At 45.1% G+C, this 24,996-nt stretch overlaps 1 protein-coding gene across 5 annotated transcripts in view; it reads right to left on the bottom strand.

Annotated features, from left to right (window-relative positions):
- Positions 1-21,438, bottom strand: part of GTF2A1L (general transcription factor IIA subunit 1 like) — a 67,029-nt gene extending 45,591 nt beyond the window's left edge. The window contains exons 1-3 of one of the 5 annotated variants that reach the window (XM_073554024.1): positions 21,192-21,438; positions 16,530-16,631; positions 16,194-16,298 (exon numbers count right to left, since the gene is read on the bottom strand). In XM_073554024.1, coding sequence (XP_073410125.1) covers positions 16,194-16,298; positions 16,530-16,631; positions 21,192-21,422 — 438 coding nt within the window. In that variant the 5' untranslated portion in view covers positions 21,423-21,438. Of the gene's footprint in view, positions 1-16,193; positions 16,299-16,529; positions 16,632-21,174 lie in introns of all 5 variants that reach the window. The other 4 variants (XM_073554023.1, XM_073554026.1, XM_073554025.1 and 1 more) reach the window with 4 other exon arrangements.
- Between the last annotated feature and the right edge of the window lie 3,558 nt (positions 21,439-24,996).

Raw genomic sequence — 24,996 nt, 5'->3', positions numbered from 1 at the left:
GGTTTCCCCTGAAGACGGGAGGAACTGACTGTCCTCCATCCAACTGCCTGTCTGACCTGCCTGGACAACCGGCACTGGTGGTCGAGTGAGAACGGGTTCTTGTCCCATGATGCCAAGAGGGCGTTCTGCAGGGGGCGAGAATGGAGTTTGGACAAACTGAAATTGCTCCCATTGCTGCCACTCTCTTCCCTAAGACCCTCATGCAAAGATAAATGGTGTGAGGGACTGGCTGGTGAAGTATCTGGACTCCTTGCCGAAGAGCTAGTGCCTTGTCTCGAGGGAGGATTACCAACCCTTGGGAGGTGCCGAAGATCATCCTTAAAAGGGAACTCCTCGGAGCTGGGACCGGGGATGATTTCTTCAGGTTGACCAACCACTCTAAGCGGGCAAGAGTATCTAGCGTTGACGCTCTCCTCGCATGTTCGATATGAAGGGCCCCTGATCAAGAGGTCGTCCAAATGAGGCAAGACGACTATGCCCCGGGAGTGCAGGATGGCTATGACTACCGCTCTGACCCCTGTGAACACTCCGAGGGTGGTAGGTAGCCCGAAGGGGAGAGCTGCGAAGCTGAAAGTGTAGGCCGTTGATAGCGAAACACAGAAATTTCTGATGTCGATAGAGGCCAAATATTCTCCCTTTTCTATGGCAGCTATGACAAAGCAGAGAGACTCCATCCGGAAATGACCCGGACAAAACTATTCAGAAGCTTAAGGTCCAGAATGGGCGTGACAGCCCCGTCCCTTTCAGGGGCCGTGAACAGGTTGGAATAGAAACCCTGACAACTTTCTTCTTCCGGTACGGGGATGACCACCGTTTTGCCGAAGCAATTCTATGGCCTTGAACAGGGCCTGTGCCCAGGATTCCATTTTGGAAGGACGAAAAAGAAAAAAATAAATAAATAAATAGTCTTGGGGGCTGTGAGACAAAGTCTAACTTGTACCCCGAGGGTACCAGCCCCTTACCCATGTGTCGTGCACGACGGATAGCCAGACATGGTGAAACCAGAGTAGGCGACCGCCAACTCTACTGATGACGCCCGGAACTTGCCACGAGTCATTTGGCTGAAGATCCTTGGGACCTAGGTCCCCTTGATCTGGGCTGTTGGGATCGCATTCTCTCCAATGGGTTGGCTCTATATGAAACTTGATGATCCCTGTCCTGGTTGGGGCGACCTGCAACGGCGGGATTGGTTGATGAAGCCCACCCGGGGTTGCAAAAGGATCAAAACCGTGTCTGAAGCAGGTGACGAAAAAGCTGTTTAACCCTTTATTGAGGGAGAAAACTGCTCCTGCCCCCTATGGAGCCAGAGATAAGCTGGTCCAAACTTTCACCAAATAGGCAAATGCAGCCACGCTCAGCCTAGAATGTCCGGTGGCACCCAAAATATGCGCCCGCTCTGATAAAGGTAAAGAAGTTAAGGACTTCATGGAGGTTGAATCTGCACACCAAGTCTTAAACCACAGAGCCCCTCTTAATCGAAATTGCATTTGCGGCAGCGAGCGCTGCGCAGCTAGCCGCATCCAAAGACGCATTAATCAAGTAGCCTGCGGCCAACGAAATCTGATTAGCAATATTTGCTACCTCCGCAGGCAGGTCCATACCATGCAAGGTTCTGTTTAATGCTTCAGACCAAGAGCCCATGGCCTTAAGCTACCCAAGTTGCTGCGAACGAGGGAGAGACTGAACCAGACGCGTCAAACACTGAGCGAGACAGGCTCTCTTTGAGACGGTCGGTGGGATCCTTGATAGAGGAACCATTAGGTACAGACAACAGGGCTTTAGAGGCCAAGCGCGACACTGATGGATCTACCGTTGGGAATTCCGCCCGCCTTTTACGGAGATCAAGGGCCAACGGGTATCTCCTCAAGCACTCTCTGGCCTAAGAAACGCCTGTCCGGCCGTTTCCTGTGCCATTAAACTCAGGGTGGGCGACAAATACTCTAAGGGTGTGTGCACACGCTGCGGGTTCCGCCATTGTTCTGGCCGCTGCGGACCTGCAGCAGTTTTTGCTGCGGTGTACAGTACCATATCCTATGGATATTAAAAACCGCAATGCAGACGGTGCGGATTTTTCCGCGCGGGTTTCCTGCGGTTTCTAAACCGCAGAAAGAATTGACGTGTCAATTCTTTCTGCGGATTCCGCTGCGGTTTGCCATCTCCTCCATTGTGGAGATGAAAAACCGCAGGGCAAAAACGCAGGCTAATCCGCAGTGTGTGCACATACCCTGAGGCCGCTTGACCCGCTTAAATGACCCCCTGACTGTTTCCTGGTAACCCGTAGGAACTAAGACAAGGGGCTCGTCCGAGTAGTTATCCGAGTTCTGCTCTTTATCTACTACTGGCGAGGGCGAACGAGAGGCAGAGCTCACGGATGCCGAGGCACCGGACGGACCGGGAGATGCTGTGTGGGTTCGTTTCCCCTGCATCTGCCTAGTGAGAGAACGGCCCCTGCAGGCCGGAGGCTCCTGTGAGGTGGAGGACCTCTCTAAGACAGGCGAGCCGCTATCCCTGCCCCCACCTGGGGCTTGAAGGGACTCGATTGCTCTCGTAAGCGAGGCCATGGACTGCGACAGAGACCATTCCGGGTGGTTGCAGGGGAGGGCTCCTGGGCACGTTCGGACTCGCAGACTTCACAGATTTTTGCATGTGGGAAGGCGGACCGATAGGAAGTGCTCGTAGCATACAGAAAACGTGTGCGTCTTAGCTGTTCTGGACATGGCGGCCCTGCTAGGTGATATGCCTGCGGGGTTCTACTGCTTAGCCTCTGGCAAAAAAAGAACAGAGGGTGGCCTTCCTCCATCGGGGGTAGCACTTACCCCAGTCCTGTGCCCAGTTCCGGATCCCCTTTAGGCGTCCATCCTGCCGAACCGCTGCACCCTTTTCCAAAAAGTGCGCCTCGGCGTGTGGGCGGTCCTGCAGGGAGAGAAGGCACAGCCGGTGACGTCCTATGGGCTGAGCTCCTGCTCGAGGCCTAGCGCCGGCTGAAGCCAGAGACTACATTTTTCGGCACCCGCCCGAAGCTCCGGGGGTGGGTCTGCCGGACGTACACGCATCACGGGGGCAGGGCTTCCGCCCGCAGCCTAGTATCGGCAGAAGCCAGGGTCTAAATTTACATCGCCCGCTTGAAAACGGGGCCAAAAAAAAAAAAAGAGAGGACTGCCAGGACATGCGCTGCTGAGCGCTCAAGCCGTGGGGGCGCATGCTGGTGCCCGACCATGCTGCCGCCCAGAGGAATGCTGACCCTGGGGATTTCATGAGCCCTCCCAGCCCACCTGCTGCTCCTCACCCCTGGAGCTCCAGCTGATCCTCAGGTTGGGGGGGTAAGGGTTGCTGCATCCAAATCAAGGACGGTGCAGGCACCCTAGCTCCATCTTTCCCTCCAAGGGATGAGAAGGACAGTCCGCCACCTTGCAGCACCGCAGTCTAGCATTGGTGGTGTAGTGGGGGCCGCATGGACTATACTTGTGCCTCTGTATAGCCTAGCGTTTCAATACCTTAGGGTGGTCAGGGCTAAGTCCGGCATCATGTCCCACGTTGCGGGAAAGGATACGTGGAGGCGACACTCGCACGTGCTCGCCCGTTGTTGGTTTGGGGAGATCGGACCCTTTCAATAGGGTCCGTCGCCCCTGTCTCATCTTCATGGGAAAAAAAAAGTCTGGAAAAAGACCAGACGTGTGTGCCTCCTAGGACACTAAGCAAGAACTGGTTCCGCCTGCAATCGAGGCGAGGGTGTATACTGCGGAGGAGCTAACCTTTTTTTTTTTTTTCCATTCACTTAGTGTCAGCCTCCTGGCGGCAGTAGCATACACCCACTGTCAATCAAATCAATCAAATTTATTATCGCCAAGTACATATTACATATATACAAGGAATTCTTTGTGGCAAAGAGGCAACATAATATATAACAACAGATACAACAAGTAACATCTAACAAGACAGATACAGTATATAGTCTACACATGACGATTTAATTGTTGAACAGAGAGTGGATAGAAGCTGTTCATATGGCGGTTGGTACTGCATTTGGGGACTCTGAAGCGACGTCCTGAAGGGAGTAGTTGGAATGAGGAGTGTCCCGGGTGAGAGGGATCGGATGAAATTTTCAATGCGTGGGATCGAATACTCTTATCATAAAGATCCTGGATTTTAGGCAGGGGGGAGCCTATAATTCTCTCTGCTGTTCTGAAAGTCCTTTGTAAGCGGAGTTTGTCATGCGCAGTGGCTCCCCCATACCAGACTATCAGAGAGGAACAAATCACAGATCTGATGACAGCATTAAAGAATAAGATCAGCAGATTCTTAGACAAACCATATCTTTTCAGCTGACGCAGGAAGAACATCCTCTGTTGTGCTTTTCTTATAACAGCATCCACGTTTTTCCCCCATTTAAGATCATGAGAGATGATAACACCAAGGAATTTGGTCTCTGTGACCCTAAGAACCACTTTGCCATGGATGTAGATTGGAAGTATCTCATGTTGATCTTTCCTAAAATCCACAACCATCTCAGCAGTTTTTTTTAGTGTTGAGTACAAGATTATTGGCTTTACACCAGTCACATATTCTTTCCACCTCACTCCGATACAAGTCTTCAGCATTTCCCCTGATGAGACCAATCAGTGTCATATCATCGGCAAATATCAAGATTTTTACTGAGTCTGCTGAAGAGATGCAATCATTCGTATAGAGAGAAAACAGTAACGGGGACAAAACACACCCCTGAGGTGCCCCGATGTTTGTGACCAAGGTGTCCGAAGTGAATGGTCCAACTTTTACACTCTGTATCCTGGCTGTCAGGAAGTTATAAATCCACAAGCATAAGTTGAGAGGGACTCCAAGAGCTACCATTTTCTTATGAAGTAAATTCGGATCAATGGTATTGAACGCTGAGCTAAAGTCCATGAAAAGAATCCGGACATATGAGTGCCGTTCATCTGTATGATCCAAAATGTACTTCAGTGCCAGATTGACAGTGTCGTTTGCCGAACGATTCTCCTTATAGGCAAACTGAAGCGGGTCCCATAGCTTCTGCGTGAATTTTATCAGGTGGGACATCATAATTCTTTCGAAGACTTTCATAGCTACAGATGTGAGTGCTACTGGTCTATAGTCGTTCAACTCAGAGGATCCCACTTTCTTGGGGACAGGGATAATTGTGGAATTTTTCCAACACTGAGGTACAACGCACTCTTTCAGTGACACATTGTATATATTTGTCAGTATAGGGGCAAGCTGGGTAGCACATACTTTCAGACACATTGGAGATACACCATCAGGGCCAGGTGCCTTTTTGACCTTAAGTCCCTTCAGGATGCGTATCACCTCTGCCTCGGAGACCACTACTTGGGTGTTGCACAATGAATGATCTTTATATGAACAGACTGAGGAGCTTAGAGATGAATAGCCACTGTGTGTAGAGCTTGCCTCAAATCTGCAGTAGAATTCATTTAACTCTGCTGCCAGACTTCTGCTGGGGTTCACTATAGTGGGGTGGCTTTTATAATTGGTGACCTCTCTTAATCCTCTCCATGCAGATCTAGTATCTTTTGATGAGAACCTTTCCTCCAGAATCTTTGCATACTCGTGTTTGGCTAACTTGATCTCTTTAGATAGCGAGTTCCTAAGTTTCTTGAATTCAGTAATATCGCCGGCTTTATAAGCCTCCTCTTTTCTCTTACGGATCAACCTGACTTTATTTGTAAACCACGGCTTGTTGTTTCCCCGAAAGTGGACAGATTTGGATGGAATAAACGTGTCTTCACAAAAACGGATATATGAGGACACTGCATCAACCCATTCATCCAGACCCGAGCATGTTTCCTGGAATACCTCCCAGTCCGTGCATTCAAAGCATGCTTGCAATTGCAATTTTGCCTCCTCAGACCATGTCTTCTTTGTATAAACTGTAGGTTTGGATGTTTTCAACCTTTGCCTGTAGGCTGGAATTAAATGAATTAGACAATGATCTGAAAAGCCCACTGCTGCTCTCCTCACTGCCCTGTAGGCCCCTTTTAAGACAGTATAGCAGTGATCAAGCGTATTGTTCTCTCTCGTGAAGCAGTTTATATGTTGAGTAAATTTGGGGAGATCCAGGTTGAGTTTTCCTTTGTTAAAGTCCCCCATTACGATCACAAATGCTTCAGGAGATCCTTTCTCCCATTCTGATATTTTGCAAGCTAATTCACCAATAGCAGCTTTAACAGATGCTTGAGGGGGAATATATACTGCAACCAGAACCATAGATGAAAACCCTCTTGGAGCGTAAAATGGTCTACAATTGAGTGCAAGGTACTCTAGATCTGGAGAGCAACCTTTTCCCAGTATGTTAACATCACAGCACCAGCTAGTGTTGATGTAGAGACATACCCCACCCCCCCTTTGTTTACCTGAAGCTACACAATCACAGTCAGCTCTGTAGATAACAAAACCAGGTAGATCCAGACTACAATCAGGGATGGTGTCATTCAACCAGGTCTCAGTAAAACAAAGAGCAGCTGAATTGGCCATATCAGATCTCATGTTACAAAGTAAGTTCAGTTCCTCCATTTTGTTAGATAAGGAACGGACATTAGCCAAGTGGAGTGAAGGAAGAGCTGTACTGAACCCTCTCCTCCGAAGGCGTGCCAGGACTCCTCCTCTCCTACCTCTCTTGCAGTACACCTCCACAGGTTTCACAGAAGTAATGGATTTTATGTACTCAATTGTTGAATTAGCAATCATGCTCCAAGAAGGGGAGTCCATGAGAAATTGCGGATGATTCCAGAATAATAAATCGTCCCTTGAAATCATAAGAGTAGGTTTACAGAGTGCAGTGGCCATGACTACACTCAGCTTGTAGCTATAAAGACTGAACAGTCACAGCTTAGCAGAGTTAAATGTACAACTTTCCATAAAGGGTGCTCCCAGCACTGCTGGGGGGGAGGGCATGGGTGCAACAAGACAGGGACATCAGGGGACACACCAACAGTCAGTCCAAACCTGCCCAGCTCACCCCTTCAGCTCCACCTGGACCACAAGATCTCCAGAACATCTCCAGCACCGCACACTCCACCAGCTTTCCTATCCCAGGATCATCTGCATGCTGGAAATGGGTACAAGGCAGGTAGCCAGCAGCTTCACTCTCTCCCAGCTGAAACCAGGCACGGAGCTCCACGAGGACAGAAAGACACCGGTCCCAGCTGGTCGCAGTCTCCACACTACTCCCAGCTCTGCCGAATCCTGTAGCCCTACAGCTCCATGTGGACCACAAGATCTCCAGGACAACTCTAGCACCGCACACTCCACCAGGTTTCCTATCCTGGGATCATCTGCATGCTGGAAATGGGTACAAGGCAGGCAGCCAGCAGCTTCACTCTCTCCCAGCTGAATCCAGGCACGGAGCTCCACGAGGACAGAAAGACACCGGTCCCAGCTGATCGCAGTCTCCACACTACTCCCAGCTCTGCCAAATCCTGTAGCTACGCAATGGTGAGTGAACCAAAGGGAGAATTAACAATTAAACGGGGTAAAAAACTAAAAAACTCAGGAGCCTCATGCCAGAGCAGCCATCTCTCGGCGCTCCTCCTCCTGATGAGGAGACAGGAGGCGCTCCTCCTGTCCTTTGTCCCACAATGAGGAGAAGGAGAAATCTATTTTTTTCACTCTTCATGGATGACCTCTTTTGGTGCCTGAGTGGTGGATGTTCTTGTGAACCACAGTCTTGTAAAAATTTTGGAAATAGTTTTTGTATTGTGAGAAAGTAATATTACCGTATATACTCGTGTATAAGCCGTCCCCCCTAATTTTGCCAAAAAAAAAAAAAACTGGGAAAACTTATTGACTCATGTATAAGCCGAGGGTGGTGCTGCACAAGAGTTAATGGTGGTCCAAGAAGTTGCTCCATAGATAAAAAAAAACCCCATATGCTGCTGCACAAGGGTTAATGCTGGCCCAAGATGCTCTATAAATACCCCCCATATGCTGCTGCACAAGGGTTAATGCTGCCCAATAAGATGCTCCATAAATACCCCCCAAAATATGCTGCTGCACAAGGGTTAATGCTGCCCAATAAGATGCTCCATAAATACCCCCCATATGCTGTTGCACAAGGGTTAATGCTGCCCCATAAGATGCTCCATAACACCCCCAATAATATGCTGCTGCACAAGCGTTAATGCTGCCCCATAAGATGCTCCATTAATACCCCTTATTTGCTGCTGCAATTTAAAAAGAAAATTACATACTCACCTCTCCGTCGCTGGGGGCCAGGTACCGGTGTCCTGAGCCCCCGGCACTGGCGATATTTACCGGTCCCTGACTATGGCATCGCGCCCTCTGACCTGAACGTCACAGCAGGAGGACCCGGAGACACAGCGGTGCACGGCGGTGGAACGGGGACAGGTGAATATTGCTCTGCCCCCGTCATACTCACCCCCTCCTGGCGCACAGTCTTCTCTGAAGCCCCTGCTTTGCCCTCGGTCGTCTTCTTCCTGTATTCACCGATCACATGGTACCACTCATTAAAGTCATGAATATGCGCATATTCATGAGTTTAATGAGCGGTACCTTGTGCCCGCTGAACGCAGGAAGAAGACGACCTAAGGAGAAGCAGGGGCTGCAGAGACCATGCCAGGAGAGGGTGAGTATGGTCTCCGACACCCCCGCTCCCCCTCCCCGCCAACCCCCTGGCGTATATGACTCGCGTATAAGCCAAGAGGGGGACTTTCAGCCCCAAAAAATGGGCTGAAAATCTCGGCTTATACGTGAGTATATACGGTACTTTTCAAAGGGGTGTACTTATTTATGCTGCGAACAATATAAATTTCAGACTTCGGAAGGGTTGCCGGACACCGCCTGGTTCAGATGTCATGTCTCTGCATGCCATATGTTTAAGTGAGCAGTGCTGGACAATCCTTTTACAATGGACTTGTCACCATTTTACAATAAAACCTGAATAATTTCTTTAGTAGAGCTCTCTAACCTAATGAGGAAGCTGTACATACTGTCAAAATTATTGTATTATTGTTAGTGAAAATTTAAACCCATTCTCCAGCAATTTAGCCTTGATGACATCTCCTCAGTGTCCCTCCTCCTTATTGCCGCTGCTGTGGCCTCACACTGCTCAGTACAAGCTGCATCTTATAGTCAGGCTGGGTGGTCAGAGACCGAATACACTTAAGTCCCTTGGGCCATTTCATTCTTTAAGATGAGCATGTTATAAGTTCAGCTAAAAAGAAATTATCAATGTCTGCTCTATTAGGAAGTCACAACACCACTGCGGTCAGCGATTGGCAACAGCAGGTAGGGGACTTAGAAGAACATGTCGCTAGAAAAATATCCATTCGTCTAGTCAACTGACCTGGTACTGTGACCCTGAATGGAGCAAACATTGCCTGTGCAACGGCAACGGTGGTGGGAGTATGCCTCCATTTATTTTAAATCCATGCCTGAAAAAAGTACTTTACTGTTGGATCCTTTAATATCAGGATTATTCATCCACTGTGACATGAAGTTTCAAAGAAAGTATACTAGCCTCATCAGGACTAAGATCTATCTAATAATGTATGCAGTTCATATTATGAAATCTAGGTGATAGATATGCTTTAATGGCTGTAATCTTACCTTCAGGAGCAAAGATTAACTACAAACTATGTGTTTCTCTCTTGAGTTTGGGGGATCTGGCATGATCATACATAAGGCAAACAGCAGCCTTATTTCCCCGGTAGAGGTATCTCAGAAGAAGAGAACTCTAAGGGTATGTGCACACGTAGTTTTTAGTCTCTGCGGATTTTGTAGAGAAAACCGCAGGAAATCCGCAGGACAAAGTGCTGCGGTTTTTCTGCGGATTATCTGCGTTTTTTCTGCGGTTTTGCCCTGCGGTTTTACACCTCATAATGGATGAGGTGTAAAACCGCAGCGTTTCTGCACCAAACAATTGACATGCTGCGGATTGTAAACCGCAGCAAAACCGCGCGGAAAAAAACGCAGCATGTGCACAGCTTTTTTTTATTTCCATAGGAAATAAAGGTACTGTACAACGCAGCAGAATCTGCTGCGTTTCTGCAGAGCCAAAAACGCTGCGGAAACGCAGCAGAATCCGCAGCGTGTGCACATACCCTAACTACTTGAATGTGTCCATCAGTCCAAAGGCATTGAAAACAGTGATGGGCAGCATAGTAGACCTTTTCTTCCTAGAAGCTCCTCATAGCATTGGTGGAGGAGAAATGTTGAACGAAAGCCCTGAAATCATGAACGGTGGGGACCATTGGCAATCAAATAAATACATCACCTATTAAAAAGTGGATAGGTGAGAAAATGATGCATCCAGAAAATCCTTTCTAATTGTCAAAACTGGTCCATTGTGGGACATTAAACCTTTAGGGTGAGTGCACACCTAAGCAGTTTTTCGCATTTAAGCGTTTTTGCCGGCAAATACGGTTAAAAAAACGCATACAAGAAGCATCCCATTCATTTTAATGAATTCTGCACTTTGTGCATATTGATGCGTTTTTTTCCGTGAAAAAAGCATCGCGGTAAAAAAAAAACGCAGCATGCTCATTAATTTTGCGGAAAAATCTGCATTTCTAACTATTTTCTATAAGACTGGGGACGCTCCAGAAAAAAAAAAAACGCGTTTTTGCGGAAAACACGGGTTTTCTGGAAAGGAGTCCGGATTTCAGTCATGAATTTTCTGCATGCGTGGGTACATAGCCTTAAAGATGCAATCCCACAAAACCTATATAAATGTGGGTGTATTGTAAGTGGAGCAATATACTCACTGATCTCCACCCTCCCTGGTTTTCAACACAACTCCGGTCCTCTTCTAGTTCAGGTGACTTTTATTCCGACTTGTTGGATCACACGGGGCTTTATGCATGAGCCGGAAGTCGCTGTTACAATGTAAGCCTATGTATTGTGGTTCTGATGATACATTGTAAAGGCGACAAACTCCAGTATGATCTGGAGAGTTGGAACAGAAATCATGTGAGTGAGAAGAGGACCAGAGCGGCGCTGGAAACCAGAGAAGGCTGCGATAGGCGAGTGCATTACACATACATTTAGACAAGTTTAGGCAATTAAAAAAAGAAAAAAAAAAATTGTGGGAGCGCTTCTATAAGGTTATAACAAAGAACTTTGCAATAAACATGCACACTCTGCTTCACCTCCTTAAAAGGGTTTCCTATCTTTATTATCCTACTTCAAAGTATTTGCTTTATGTAAAGATAAGATTATGTGTAAATACGTTAATTTTTCTATTCCTGACCAAGCTGCTAAACGCTGTGATTGGAGCAGCAGCAAACAGACATTGCTGGACCTGGAAAGGGCAAGTACCTGATTTTCTTGTTTTACATGACAAAAAAAACATGAGGTGTCCACTTTTCTAAAAGTGGAAAATTCTTTGAAGCCTTGACGAGTTCTCCAGTACGTGCACTTAGCATACACACGCCTTCTTCTGGTAATTAAAATGGACTGGAAGAAAAAAAAAATGTTTTTGTCTCTGATTTATTCACTTCTGTCTGTTCAGCTGCGGTGATGATTACTACTAATGCGTCAGTGTGTATACAGGAGCAGCTCCGCAGCTGGGGGACTAGGAAGAATTAGGTCTAAGGGGTAAGGTTTCTCCTTGTGGATCGCTACTACCAATAGGTGGCGCTGTAGAGTAAAAGTCCTCTTTCTCTCTGAAGAGGCAATTTGCATAGGAAGAATTATGTACTTTGGTGTGAACATCTTGACACCTGGTAATCTATTAGGGAGTTCTGTAACTTGGCTTTATTTATGGAAGCCATCAGCTGTCAGAAATGTAACCACCCAGGAAGGTGTTGGTGGGTTCTCTATACTGCTCGAAACACAACCATATCGGCTAACCAGGAATTTGGGTTCTGTTTTTATGGTAAAAATGATCGGGCAGAACAATTCTCCAGGTCAATACGATTACTACAATCCCAGACTTGTATAATTTTGTTTATTATTTTAGTACAGCTTAAAAAAAATTCAAAACATTTTTAAATGTTGCCATTTTCTGAGATTCATAAAGTTTTTATTCTTCCATTGATGGAGTTGTGTGAGGGCATTTTTTTTATGCATGCAGCAGTTTTTAATGACAACAGTAATATACTTGTTTTTTAAAACTTTTTTTTACTTTTAACTGGGGGAAACGTGAGTCAAATCACATTTGTGTGTGACTAATTGAGTACTTCTACTGTATACAGCAATAGCACAGTATTGCACTATATAATGGAAATCAGTCTCCTGTGAAGCGGGCATGAAAAATAACGCTATTAACCTGCATTTATGGGGTTAATCTGCAGGTTAATAGTGTTCTGACACCACATGGCGCTGGCACTGAGAGCCCCACTGTCAGGAAGAAATGAGCTTTATGCCTTCCCTCAGTTTACAGCTTCCAGTCATAGGGTAGCGCCGGCTCTGCACATAGAGAGCGGAGGCTGTAGTCGCACCCCCAGCACTGACTGTCAGCAGCTCAGCTCTAGAGCAGACCATCAATCAGTGCGAGAGGCGCAATTACAGCCACCACTCTCTATGCAAGGAATAGTGATTGAAACAGTGTCGGCACCGCCCCAATGACTGGAAGTTCATATCCTTCTGGCGGCGGGGCTCTCAGTGCCGGTGATGGCATAATAGGGCTGTGGAGTCGGTAAGCCAAACCTCCGACTCCTCAATTTCCATGACACCAACTCAGACTCCCTTATACCAGGGCTGTGGAGTCGGAAAGCCAAATCTCCAACTTCGACTCCTCAATTTCCATGACTCCGACTCCACAGTCCTGGGCAGAATAACCCCAAATTTTCAAGTTAATAGTGTTATTTTACATGACAGGTTCCCTTTAACCTCTGATTTTGCTTTCTGGGACCACCAACATATCAGTCATGGGGCGTTTTCCATGGCGGATCATCTACACCCTGTGATCACTAATGGGCTGATGGAAAGGGCACCCAGACAGGATTATATTACTTAATTGTGGCTGTCAGAGTGAGAGCTTGACAGAGGAATTTAAAGAATTTAAAAGTAGTACCTGGAGCAAGCTCTGGTCACTGCTGTTAATGGCAGATGTCAGCTGTGTAACACAGTTAGCATCCACTGTGTGTTATCTCCCAAGTCTGCTCCTTTCAGCCAAACCTGCTGTGAGACGTACATGTTTTAGGAGGATTGTGGAGGTACCATCTGGCTTCAAAAATGATCCACAAGATGTGCCATTTATATTTCATCTCTGGGTCTATAACCAGAACAGGGGACTCCTGTCCTGAGTCCTACTTCGCCTGGTGAGACAGCCACTGATCACAGCATCCTAGTGTAAAACGGATGGAGAGCTGTCTGCTCCCAATATAATTCATCAGCAAGTCCAACACAGATAACAGACAGCAGCCATGTATACGAGAACTACATTACTGCACAGATGCACATTAGATATAAAGACATTAAATTATATTTAAACAGGATGCGTGTACTAGCAAAACATACAGCACAGAATAACATTAAGGGCTAAAAAGTGCCAAAAGGAAAATACTGCCCGCTGTTCCAGACACAGAAAAATAAGTTTATATGCAGTTATTTAGTCAGGCCCTCAAAGCCTTCATCACTGAAGGTGATTTATAACCCTAGTCCAGGCTTATGCGCGCTTCGCCACAAATTACTATTTCATTTCTCATTTTACCTGAAAAAATAGTTTTTGTTAGCTTATCAAGACATGCAGAAAGCTATTGTGGCACAATGTTCAGTATACACCTTTAGATTTATTCAGCTAAAAACGAACGCCACAAGTCACAATTCTTCTCAAATCTACTATTATTCAGCAAAATCTATGTACCACGTCTTACAGATGTCGTCACATCTTAAAGGGGGGTTGCCTATCAATGATGTCCATGTGGGCAAGACAGTTTCTTTTAGGGTCTGCTCCCACGCAAATACCATGCTGTAGTACAGTAGCGTTAGTAAATTCTCATTCATGCGCTGCGAGAGAGAAAACATCAGGTATAAAGACTGGCGCTGTAGATTTGAAAACGGCAGCGTGTCAATTTATGATGCGGGCGTCAACCTTGCAATACGCGCGCTCCAACAGTATATACATACAAGGTATAGTACAATGCCAAAGATTTCACTTAATTATTACATTACATGAGTGAGATCTATTGTAAATTGTACAATATATCAGAACCCGGACAGTATAGTCCTCCATACAGTATTATGTGCGCCACATAGCGCTCCATACAGAATAATGAGTCCTATAAAATGCTCCATACAGAATAATGAGCCCCATATATTGCTCCATACAGTACAATGAGTCCCATAAAATGCTCCATACAGTATTATGGGCACCACATAGTGCTCCATACAGAATATTGAAAACAATATAATGCTCTATACAGAATAATGGGCTCCATATATTGCTTCATACAGAATAGTGAGCCCCATATATTGCTCTACAGTTGTGTCCAAAAGTATTGACACACCTGCAATTCTGTCAGATAATACACAGTTTCTTCCTGAAAATTATTGCAAACACAAATTCTTTGGTATTATATTCATTTAATTTGTCTTAAATGAAAAAACACAAAAGAGAATGAAGCAAAAAGCAAAACATTGATCATTTCACACAAAACTCCAAAAATGGGCCAGACAAAAGTATTGGCACCCTCAGCCTAATACTTGGTTCCACAACCTTTAGCCAAAATAACTGCGACCAACCGCTTCCGGTAACCATCAATGAGTTTCTTACAATGCTCTGCTGGAATTTTAGACCATTCTTCTTTGGCAAACTGCTCCAGGTCCCTGATATAAGAAGGGTGCCTTCTCCAAACTGCCATACTCCAAACTCCACAGGTGTTCTATGGGATTCAGGTCTGGACTCATTGCTGGCCACCTTAGAAGTCTCCAGTGCTTTCTCTCAAATCATTTTCTAGTGCTTTTTGAAGTGTGTTTTGGGCCATTGTCCTGCTGGAAGACCCATGACCTCTGAGGGAGACCCAGCTTTCTCATACTGGGCCCTACATTATGCTGCAAAATTTGTTGGTAGTCTTCAGACTTCATAATGCCATGCACACTGTCAAGCAGTCCAGTGCCAGAGGCAGCAAAGCAACCCCAAAACATCAGCGAACCTCCGCCATGTCTGACTGTAGGGACCGTGTTCTTTTCTTTGAATGCCTCTTTTTTTCTCCTGTAAACTCTATGTTGATGCCTTTGCTCAAAAAGCGCTACTTTTGTCTCATCTGACCAAAGAACATTCTTCCAAAACGTTTTAGGCTTTTTCAGGTAAGTTTTGGCAAACTCCAGCCTGGCTTTTTTATGTCTCGGGGTAAGAAGTGGGGTCTTCCTGGGTCTCCTACCATACAGTCTCTTTTCATTCAGACGCCAAAGGATAGTACGGGTTGACACTGCTGTACCCTCAGACTGCAGGGCAGCTTGAACTTGTTTGGATGTTAGTCGAGGTTCTTTATCCAACATCCGCACAATCTTGCGTTGAAATCTCTTGTCAATTTTTCTTTTCCGTCCACATCTAGGGAGGTTAGCCACAGTGCCATGGGCTTTAAACTTCTTGATGACACTGCGCACGGTAGACACAGGAACATTCAGGTCTTTGGAGATGGACTTGTAGCCTTGAGATTGCTCATGCTTCCTCACAATTTGGTTTCTCAAGTCCTCAGACAGTTCTTTGGTCTTCTTTCTTTTCTACATGCTCAATGTGGTACACACAAGGACACAGGACAGAGGTTGAGTCAACTTTAATCCATGTCAACTGGCTGCAAGTGTGATTTAGTTATTGCCAACACCTGTTAGGTGCAACAGGTAAGTTACAGATGCTGTTAATTACACAAATTAGAGAAGCATCACATGATTTTTTGAACAGAGCCAATACTTTTGTCCACCCTCTTTTTTATGTTTGGTGTGGAATTATATCCAATTTGGCTTTAGGACAATTCTTTTTGTGTTTTTTCATTTAAGACAAATTAAATGAAGATAATAATACCAAAGAATTTGTGTTTGCAATCATTTTCAGGAAGAAACTGAGTATTATCTGACAGAATTGCAGGGGTGTCAATACTTTTGGCCACAACTGTATATAGTAGAATGAGGCCAATATATTGCTTCATACAGTATGAAGGGCCCCATATAATGCTCCATACAGAACGGGCCCCAAACAGAATGGGCCCCACACAAAGCTCCAAACATTAAAAAAAATAATAAAGAAATGAAATACTCACCTCTCTTTGCTGGCCGCTGCTGTGCTCCAGACTCCTCAGCGTCACGGTCTTCAGGATCTCTGCATTGTGACTGTTCAGAGCAGCGACGTCATTGCGCCCTCTGACCTGAAACGTTACAAAGTCAAAAGACGCGGAAGACGCTGCAGAGAAACGGGAAGAAGTATTGCAAGTAGTGGGGCCATGAGCAAGTGGGGGGGCTAATCGCAAGCGCTGGTACTAGGCCCACATAGCACGCCGGTGTCCCCGACGGCAAGTGGGCCCCCGAAACATGCCTAGGTGCCGACGTCGGCCCTGACCGTACTCCATTACATATTATTTAAAAAAAAAATAGCTCACGTGTTTAAGGTCCTTTAGAACTTGTTCGTCTATACCTTCTTCTGCAAAAAGTTCTGCCACTCCTTCAATAACATCTTCAATAATGGACTTGTAAAGCTTGGGCTAAATAAGACAAAAACGACATGTGATTTGAGCGAAAGCTATGAACCACTTGCAATGGCGATAAAAAAAAAAAATTTATTGTCAATAAAATGGACAATGGACACACACAGGCTGGGAGTCAGGTCTGTCTAAATGACTGTTTCATCTGGTGTGGACACCTCCGCCTGGAGATCGGAGGGGGACACGGTGAGAAGAAACGAAGAGCAGCGACGATCCGGTAGCTAGCAATTTTTTTTTTCCTTTCACCATTCTGGGAGAATTAGTTTTAAATAAGTGGACAATCCCTTTAACCCCTTCACTACCCGGCAATTTTCCGTTTTATCGGCTTCATTTTTTCCTTTTGTTCTTCCAAGAGTCATGACTTTTTAATTTTCCAATCAACACGGTCATATGAGGGCTTGCTTTTTTTTATATTTTTTTCATGGGACGAGTTGTACTTTTGATTGACACCATTGATTTTACCATATAGTGTATGGAAAAAATGGGGAAAAACATGATTCTGGCGTTTTGATTGGATTAATTTACTTTATGTATTGTAGATCGGATGTTTCTGAATGTATTGATACCAAATATGTGTATTTTTTATTATTGTTTTATTTTTAATGGGGCACAAGCAGGATGATTTAAACTTGTTTTTAAAGTGCACCTGTCTGCAGTTTTGGCTGCTATAAGATACGGTCACTGCCTTTCCAGGCTTATCTATAGCATTCTATAATGCTGTAGATAAGACCGCAGTCCGACATGAAAGATAAGAAAAATAAGTTTTATTATACTCACCCGGGGGTAGGGGGTCCGATGCGGTGTGGTCTGATGGGTGTCGCAGGTCCGGGTCTGGCGCCTCCCATCTTCTTGCAATACCGCCCTCCTGTTACTTCATCGCTCCCGGCATCGCGCTCCTGTGCAAGCGTACTTATCTGCCCTGTTGAGGGCAGAGCAAAGTACTGAAGTGTGCAGGCGCCGGGAAAGGTCAGAGAGGCCCTTATGGTGGCCAAAACTACTGACCGGTTCCCTTCAATAATATGTATATTTTTTTTTAAAACACTTTTCTCTATTATTAATAGTCCCCTTAGGGGACTTGAAGCTGTGATCATCCATCATGCTTCGGCCCTGCTGTATGTGTACTCGAATAGCTGATATCACATAACCTCCTATGAATGCCAGCTCTAAGCCAGCATTCACAGAAGGCTCGTAATGACAAACATGGGGACCATCAGCAAGAACCCAGGAAATAACTACAACTCATCCTGATCACGTGACACGGGCGTTGATGGGTGGGATGAATGACACGCTTCTGTCTGGCGCGTCTTAATTCCCGCTGCCAGTGATTACCGTAAAAGCAGGATTTAACAGGTTAACAGCGATGGTCAGAGCAACGCTGCACCCGTGGCTATGAGGCCATATACACACTGAGAATTTGGTGAGTTTTTCATTTGAGCATTTTTAAGCCAAATCTAGGGATGGAACAATTACAGGAAAAGTATAAGAGAAACACATCACCACTTCTGTAATTTTCCCCCACTCCTGGTTTTGACTTACAAAATACTGAGATGAAAAAAAGTCAAATAATGACCGTGTGAACAGGGCCTTAGAGGCACTTGATGGTTGATCAAATCAATAATCATGAGAGGAGAAATATGTGAGCTCAGCGTGTATGTACGTCAAAGGTAGTGAAGGGGTTAATTATCCACCGTTTGACATCCAATTATTAGATCAGTATTGCTGTTTCCACAGCTGTTGCCTTGTTACTGATCTGGTTTTTAAGGCTCGTGCAGATGATTGTATTTTCGGTCCGAGTGTGATCAAACAAAATATTGGATTGCATACGAGTCAATGTTACCCTATGGGGCCGTGCACATATCGTCTCATTTCCTCGGTTTGATTAGCGTCCATAAATTGGACCGCACTATGATCACACTCTGATCAGAGTGACAACGCTGGAGGATTCAGTGACCAAGTAATCATTATTTTGTTATTTTATCTCACTCCTTACATTTGGTCAATATTTTTTTTTATCACAGGAGACATTTTGATGTTGATCATCAGCTGCACTCTCATCCTCAATAACTATGTGACGTCTGCACATCATATAGATTAGATATTGTGGTTTGGGAATTATGGACTCTAGATGGTTTTTATATTGTATTTAGATTTTTTTGGTTCTCAAGTCAATAGCAGAACAAATATCTAGAAACTTTTCAAAAGGATCAAATTAAGAAAGGCACATCCAGCCCATGAATGGCAGTGCATCCTCGGGGATTTGTACTGTGTTTTTATGATACCTGATGAAGAATATACACTGTATCCGGTATCTCCTCTTTTTTAACCTATCAAATAAAAAAAATACGAAATATCATCTTTGGATGCGAGTCCTGGGCAGCGCTGCCATTCATGGGCTGGATGTGCCTTTCTTGATTTACTCATCCTGTGTGAGCCTGAATCTGGCTCTTTCACTTGGATCCACCCGAGGCAGGCTGCAAGCCCTGTCTACTGAAAAGTATCCCACAAGGATTTTTGAGGATACACAATCTAAAGCCATATTAGGCTATGTGCCCACGCTAGCGATTTTTAAACACTCAGGAAAAGGATCCCCTTTCCCAGAAAACGCGCGTCTTTTTCCGTGCGTTTCTTGACGCGTTTTTGACACGCAATTTCTGGGAACATTGGGGATGGCTAAAAACGCTGAGCAATGCGGGAATTAACGAGCATGCTGCGTTTTTAGCCGCTAAGCGATTCCAGAGCGGTTAAAAACGCATGCATTGGCACAAAAAGCCAAAAACGCATGCTAATTAATTTGATGCATCTTTTAAGCATTTCTGCAGCGTCTGATCCGGCTCAAACACTGCGGAAACGCTTAACAAAACGCATCTTGGGCACACAGCCTTAGTCTTCTATCAGATCCATGACACACAAACGGTCCCTGAATCACATCACCGGGTCTCCCGACCTGAGCTAGACGACTCATATGCCTCAATTAGACATCCGTGGACCACGTAAGCCTTCCTGCCACGATTTTCACAGATAATGTACCCATTATACTCTAGGCAACATATTTATCTGTGTCACAGATCAGAATACACATACAAGACTTATGGAAAAAAAAAAAAAGAAAAAAAAACTGACCAAACACTGATGAAACTTTGATCAACAATTGTTATCATTTTCTTTTCCAATAATTTTTATTGAACATTTAAATACAAATAAGAAAGGATGGGAGTGGGAGGGGGGAAGGGTAATAACAAGGAGAGGACCACAAGGTCCGAACAGGCTCTATATAGTGTCTACATTAAACATATAGTCATACAATCATTTCAAGAAAAATCAAGGATGTCTGAATGAGGCCCAAGGATCACTTTTTTCTGTTCGCCAGTGTTTGGTCAGGATGTCAGTTTTATCATCAGTTTTCCATCAGCAATTTCCTCAAATGCAAAAATAAAACATAAATGCAAAACTTCTACTTATTACAATGTTAAAGACACACGCCCATCTAAGTTTGTAACTTGTTATAGGAAATCTGTCACCAGAAAAACCGCTATTAACCTGCAGATATGGGGTTAGGGTGTGTGCACACGCTGCAGATTCTGCTGCGGATCCGCAGCGGATTTGCCTCTGTGGATCCGCAGCAGTTCACGGATGCCACCGGACCGTTTTTTTGACGGATCTGACAAATTTTAAAGGAACCGCAGCCCGGGGAGAAAAGAGAGAAAAAGAGAGAGAGAGAAAAAGAGAGAGAGAGAAAAAGAGAGAGAGAGAAAAAGAGAGAGAGAGAAAAAGAGAGAGAGAGAGAAAAAGAGAGAGAGAGAAAAAGAGAGAGAGAGAGAAAAAGAGAGAGAGAGAGAAAAAGAGAGAGAGAGAAAAAAAGAGAGAGAGAGAAAAAGAGAGAGAGAGAAAAAGAGAGAGAGAGAAAAAGAGAGAGAGAGAAAAAGAGAGAGAGAGAAAAAGAGAGAGAGAGAAAAAGAGAGAGAGAGAAAAAGAGAGAGAGAGAAAAAGCAAGAGATTTTTTTTTCACATCCGCAAAAAAACGGATCCAATGGATGGCCGTCCGTCAAGATCGGCCGGTAATGCAACTCAATGGGAAAAAAATGGATCCGCCAAGCAAAATGGCGGATCCGTTTTTTTTGCAAAACGGCGGATCTTGTCTGATGGACAAAAACTGAAGTGTGAAACAGGCCTTAGTCTTCAGATTAATAGCATTTCCCCTGGTTACAGGTTTTCTTATTCTATAGCTCTGTGTTCCTACAATTGCTCATTTTGCCTTTCTACCCAGTTCATTCTTCTGTTTTCCATGTGTAAGTACACAGCGCTATATAATAGGATGATTGCAATATTTCAGGGGATAAAAGCTTTGATGGGAAGAATGCTTCTTTATAGACAGACTCCAGAGTGACGGCGTCTTCCCACCCGTGTGTTTTCCCCTCTGCCTCCCACAGCAGAAAGACACTCAGTGGTGGAAATGCCCGTGAACTCTGCACCTGCAGCCACGTCAGGGATCCGCTCCTACCACACACTCAGGCCGCCGTTATGCTCCTGAAATAGCGGCCCTTACCACGGGGTTTGGATTACCAGAGTGCGCCATGGCTGGGAGCCCGCAGAGCCCGCCGGGTTTCGGGCAGCTGTGACCTCCTGTCCCGCCGCCAGAGGCTCCTCTCGACCGTTCCAGTCACCGACCGAAGAGCGCGAGGGCAATCTGGTTACGTGACCCGGCGCTGTAATAGAGAGCTCACAGGCGCCACCTAGTGTTCGCAGCGCAGACGTGTGGCGACGTCTGTGTAAAATTTCCAAGCTAGTACGCATGCGTGCTCTGTTGCCTACATGGCTGTGCAGATGGCGGGGCGGCCTGTGCAAGGCAGCTGTTGTTATGTCTGACCTGCACTGGAAAAAAACAAACACAAAAAAAAGATTGGTTTGTCGCTAAGGGTAGCTACTGGGCTGTTCCTTTTAGTTATTGTAGGTCTCTGGCTTCCTCCTCCGCCCTTCCAGGCATAGACAGGCCACAGGTTCAGGCCATTGGGATCTTCTTCACTTTTGATTTTTGGTTCCTCCTCACAGGAGCCAGAATTTTTTCATTTTTCCCTTACGGCGCTTTGTTGTTTGCTGGACAGGTTATAGATGTGAAGGACGCCAATCATTTAACATATAAGGCTGGTTTCACATTTGCGTTTTTTAGCGCTGGAAAAAAACGCATATGTGCGCATGCGTTTTTTCCCCTATATTTAACATGGGTGCGCATACCTGCGCGCTTGTAAGCGCATGTATGCGATTTTCATGCGCTGCGTTTTTTTGGGGTGTGCGTTTGTATTTTCCAGACGCAGCATGTTGCATTTTTTGGCCCTGCAAAAAAGCGCATGCGCACATATGCGCACGTTTTGCGCTAAAAATGGCCATTATAGCCTATGGATGCGCATATGTGCGCACTGGCATGCTCATGTATGCGTTTTTTTGCATATGCGTTTTTTTTTTTTAACCATGGAATTTAGGGGTTTGGGTTAGAGTTAGGGTTAGTTAAGGGGGTTTAGGGTCAGGGTTAAGGTTGGGGTTTGGGTCAGGGTTAGGGTTAAGTATGGTTTGGTTAAGGGTCAGGGTTAGGGTCAGGATTAGGGTTAAGTATGGTTTGGTTAAGGGTCAGGGTTAGGGTTAAGTATGGTTTTGTTAAGGGTCAGGGTTAGGGTCAGGATTAGGGTTAAGTATGGTTTGGTTAAGGGTTAGGGTCAGGGTTAGGGTTAAGTATGGTTTTGTTAAGGGTTAGGGTCAGGATTAGGGTTAAGTATGGTTTGGTTAAGGGTCAGGGTTAGGGTTAAGTATGGTTTTGTTAAGGGTCAGGGTTAGGGTCAGGATTAGGGTTAAGTATGGTTTGGTTAAGGATTAGGGTCAGGGTTAGGGTTAAGGTCAGGGTTAGGGTTAAGTATGGTTTTGTTAAGGGTCAGGGTTAGGGTCAGGGTTAGGGTTAGTTAGGGTTAGGGTTAAGTATGATTTGGTTAAGGGTTAGGGTCAGGGTTAGGGTTAGTAAAGTCATGGTTTGGGTTAGTGTGAGGGGCCACCTAATGTTGGAAAAAAACGCAAACGCGGTAAAAACGCATACAAACGCATAAAAACGCTGCGTTTTTTTCATGCATGCTCATAAAAATGCTTGAAAAAAACGCAGCAGTTGTATGCTTTTGTATGCGTTTTTTCAATGCGTTTTTTTGCGGGAAAAACGCGCTGCAAAAAAAAGCAAGTGTGAAACTAGCCTAATGGACCAAAAAACAGGGAAAAAAATCCCGCCGTTGTTTTGTGACCTGATAGCTTTGCCCCGCCGGTCGCTCCTGTTTTCGTCATACCAATTTTTTTTTTCTTAGATTTTATTCACATTCTGAGAAAAGCGCAGCATTATTACTACTTATATATATAAATTTTTTTTTTTTATATGTAAATTTTTTTTTACATTTTTTTAGTCCCTTGAAGGGACTTGATCCTGTGATAGTGTAATATTGAAGAATACTGTAAAATTACCGATCGCCTATGACGCTTGGTTTACAAAAATGGCATAACAATGTCATCAGCACCCCAGAATCGCGTAGCAAAGTGGGGGGAGTGGATGGACATCTGAAAGACACCCCCCCTCTATAAACCTTTTAGATTCCGCTGTCAAAATTTTGAGGGGTTAAATTGCGGCCATTGGCGCTTGCAGCAGGTAGACCCAGGCGCTATATGGAGTGGGCTCATACCCTGTGGCCGCTCCATACATTCAGTGCATACATCCTACACACAGTACAGACCAAAAGTTTGGACACACCTTCTCATTCAAAGAGTTTTCTTTATTTTCGTGACTATGAAAATTGTAGATTCACTCTGAAGGCGTCAAAACTATGAATTACCACATGTGGAATTATATAATTAACAAAAAAGTGTGAAACAACTGAAAATATGTCTTATATTCTAGGTTCTTCAAAGTAGCCACCTTTTGCTTTGATTACTGCTTTGCACACTCTTGGCATTCCCTTGATGAGCTTCAAGTGGTAGTCACCGGAAATGGTCTTCCAACAGTCTTGAAGGAGTTCCCAGAGATTCTTAGCACTTGTTGGCCCTTTTGCCTTCTCTCTGCAGTCCAGCTCACCCTAAACCATCTCAATTGGGTTCAGGTCTGGTGACTGTGGAGGTCAGGACATCTGGCTTAGCACCACATCACTCTCCTTCTTGGTCAAATAGCCCTTACACAGCCTGGAGGTGTGTTTGGGGTCGCTGTCCTGTTCAAAAATAAATGATGGTCCAACTAAATGCAAACCAGAAGGAATAGCATGCCGCTGCAAGATGCTGTGGTAGCCATGCTGGTTCAGTATGCCTGCAATTTTGAATAAATCTCCAACAGTGTCACCAGCAAAGCACCCCCACACCATCACACCTCCTCCTCCTTTCTTCACGGTGGGAACCAGGCATGTAGAGTCCATCCGTTCACCTTTTATGCGTCGCACAAAGACACGGTCGTTGGAACCAAAGATCTCAAATTTGGACTCATCAGACCAAAGCACAGATTTCCACTGGTCTAATGTCCATTCATTGTGTTCTTTAGCCCAAACAAGTCTCTTCTGCTTGTTGCCTGTCCTTAGCACTGGTTTCCTAGCAGCTATTTTACCATGAAGGCCTGCTGCACAAAGTCTCCTCTTAACAGTTGTTGTAGAGATGTGTCTGCTGCTAGAACTCTGTGTGGCATTGACCTGGTCTCTAATCTGAGCTGCTGTTAACCTGCGATTTCTGAGGCTGGTGACTTGGATGAACTTATCCTCCGCAGCAGAGGTGACTCTTGGTCTTCCTTTCCTGGGGCGGTCCTCATGTGAGCCAGTTTCTTTGTCGCGCTTGATGGTTTTTGCCACTGCACTTGGCGACACTTTCAAAGTTTTCCCAATTTTTCGGACTGACTGACCTTCATTTCTTAAAGTAATGATGGCCACTCGTTTTTCTTTACTTCGCTGCTTTTTTTCTTGCCGTAATACAAATTCGAGCAGTCTATTCAGTAGGACTATCAGCTGTGTATCCACCAGACTTCTGCACAACACAACTGATGGTCCCAACCCCATTTATAAGGCAAGAAATCCCACTTATTAAACCTGACAGGGCACACCTGTGAAGTGAAAACAATTTCCGGTGACTACCTCTTGAAGTTCATCCAGAGAATGCCAAGAGTGTGCAAAGCAGTAATCAAAGCAAAAGGTGGCTACTTTGAAGAACCTAGAATATAAGACATACAGTATTTTCAGTTGTTTCACACTTTTTTGTTAATTATATAATTCCACATGTGTTAATTCATAGTTTTGATGCCTTCAGAGTGAATCTACAATATTCATAGTCATGAAAATAAAGAAAACTCTTTGAATGACAAGGTGTGTCCAAACTT

This window comes from Dendrobates tinctorius, unplaced genomic scaffold (assembly GCF_039654945.1).
Source record: "Dendrobates tinctorius isolate UK_male_01 unplaced genomic scaffold, ASM3965494v1 ptg000205l, whole genome shotgun sequence".
Taxonomy (NCBI): Eukaryota; Metazoa; Chordata; class Amphibia; order Anura; family Dendrobatidae; genus Dendrobates; species Dendrobates tinctorius.
This window is presented reverse-complemented; position numbering and strand designations above follow the sequence as displayed.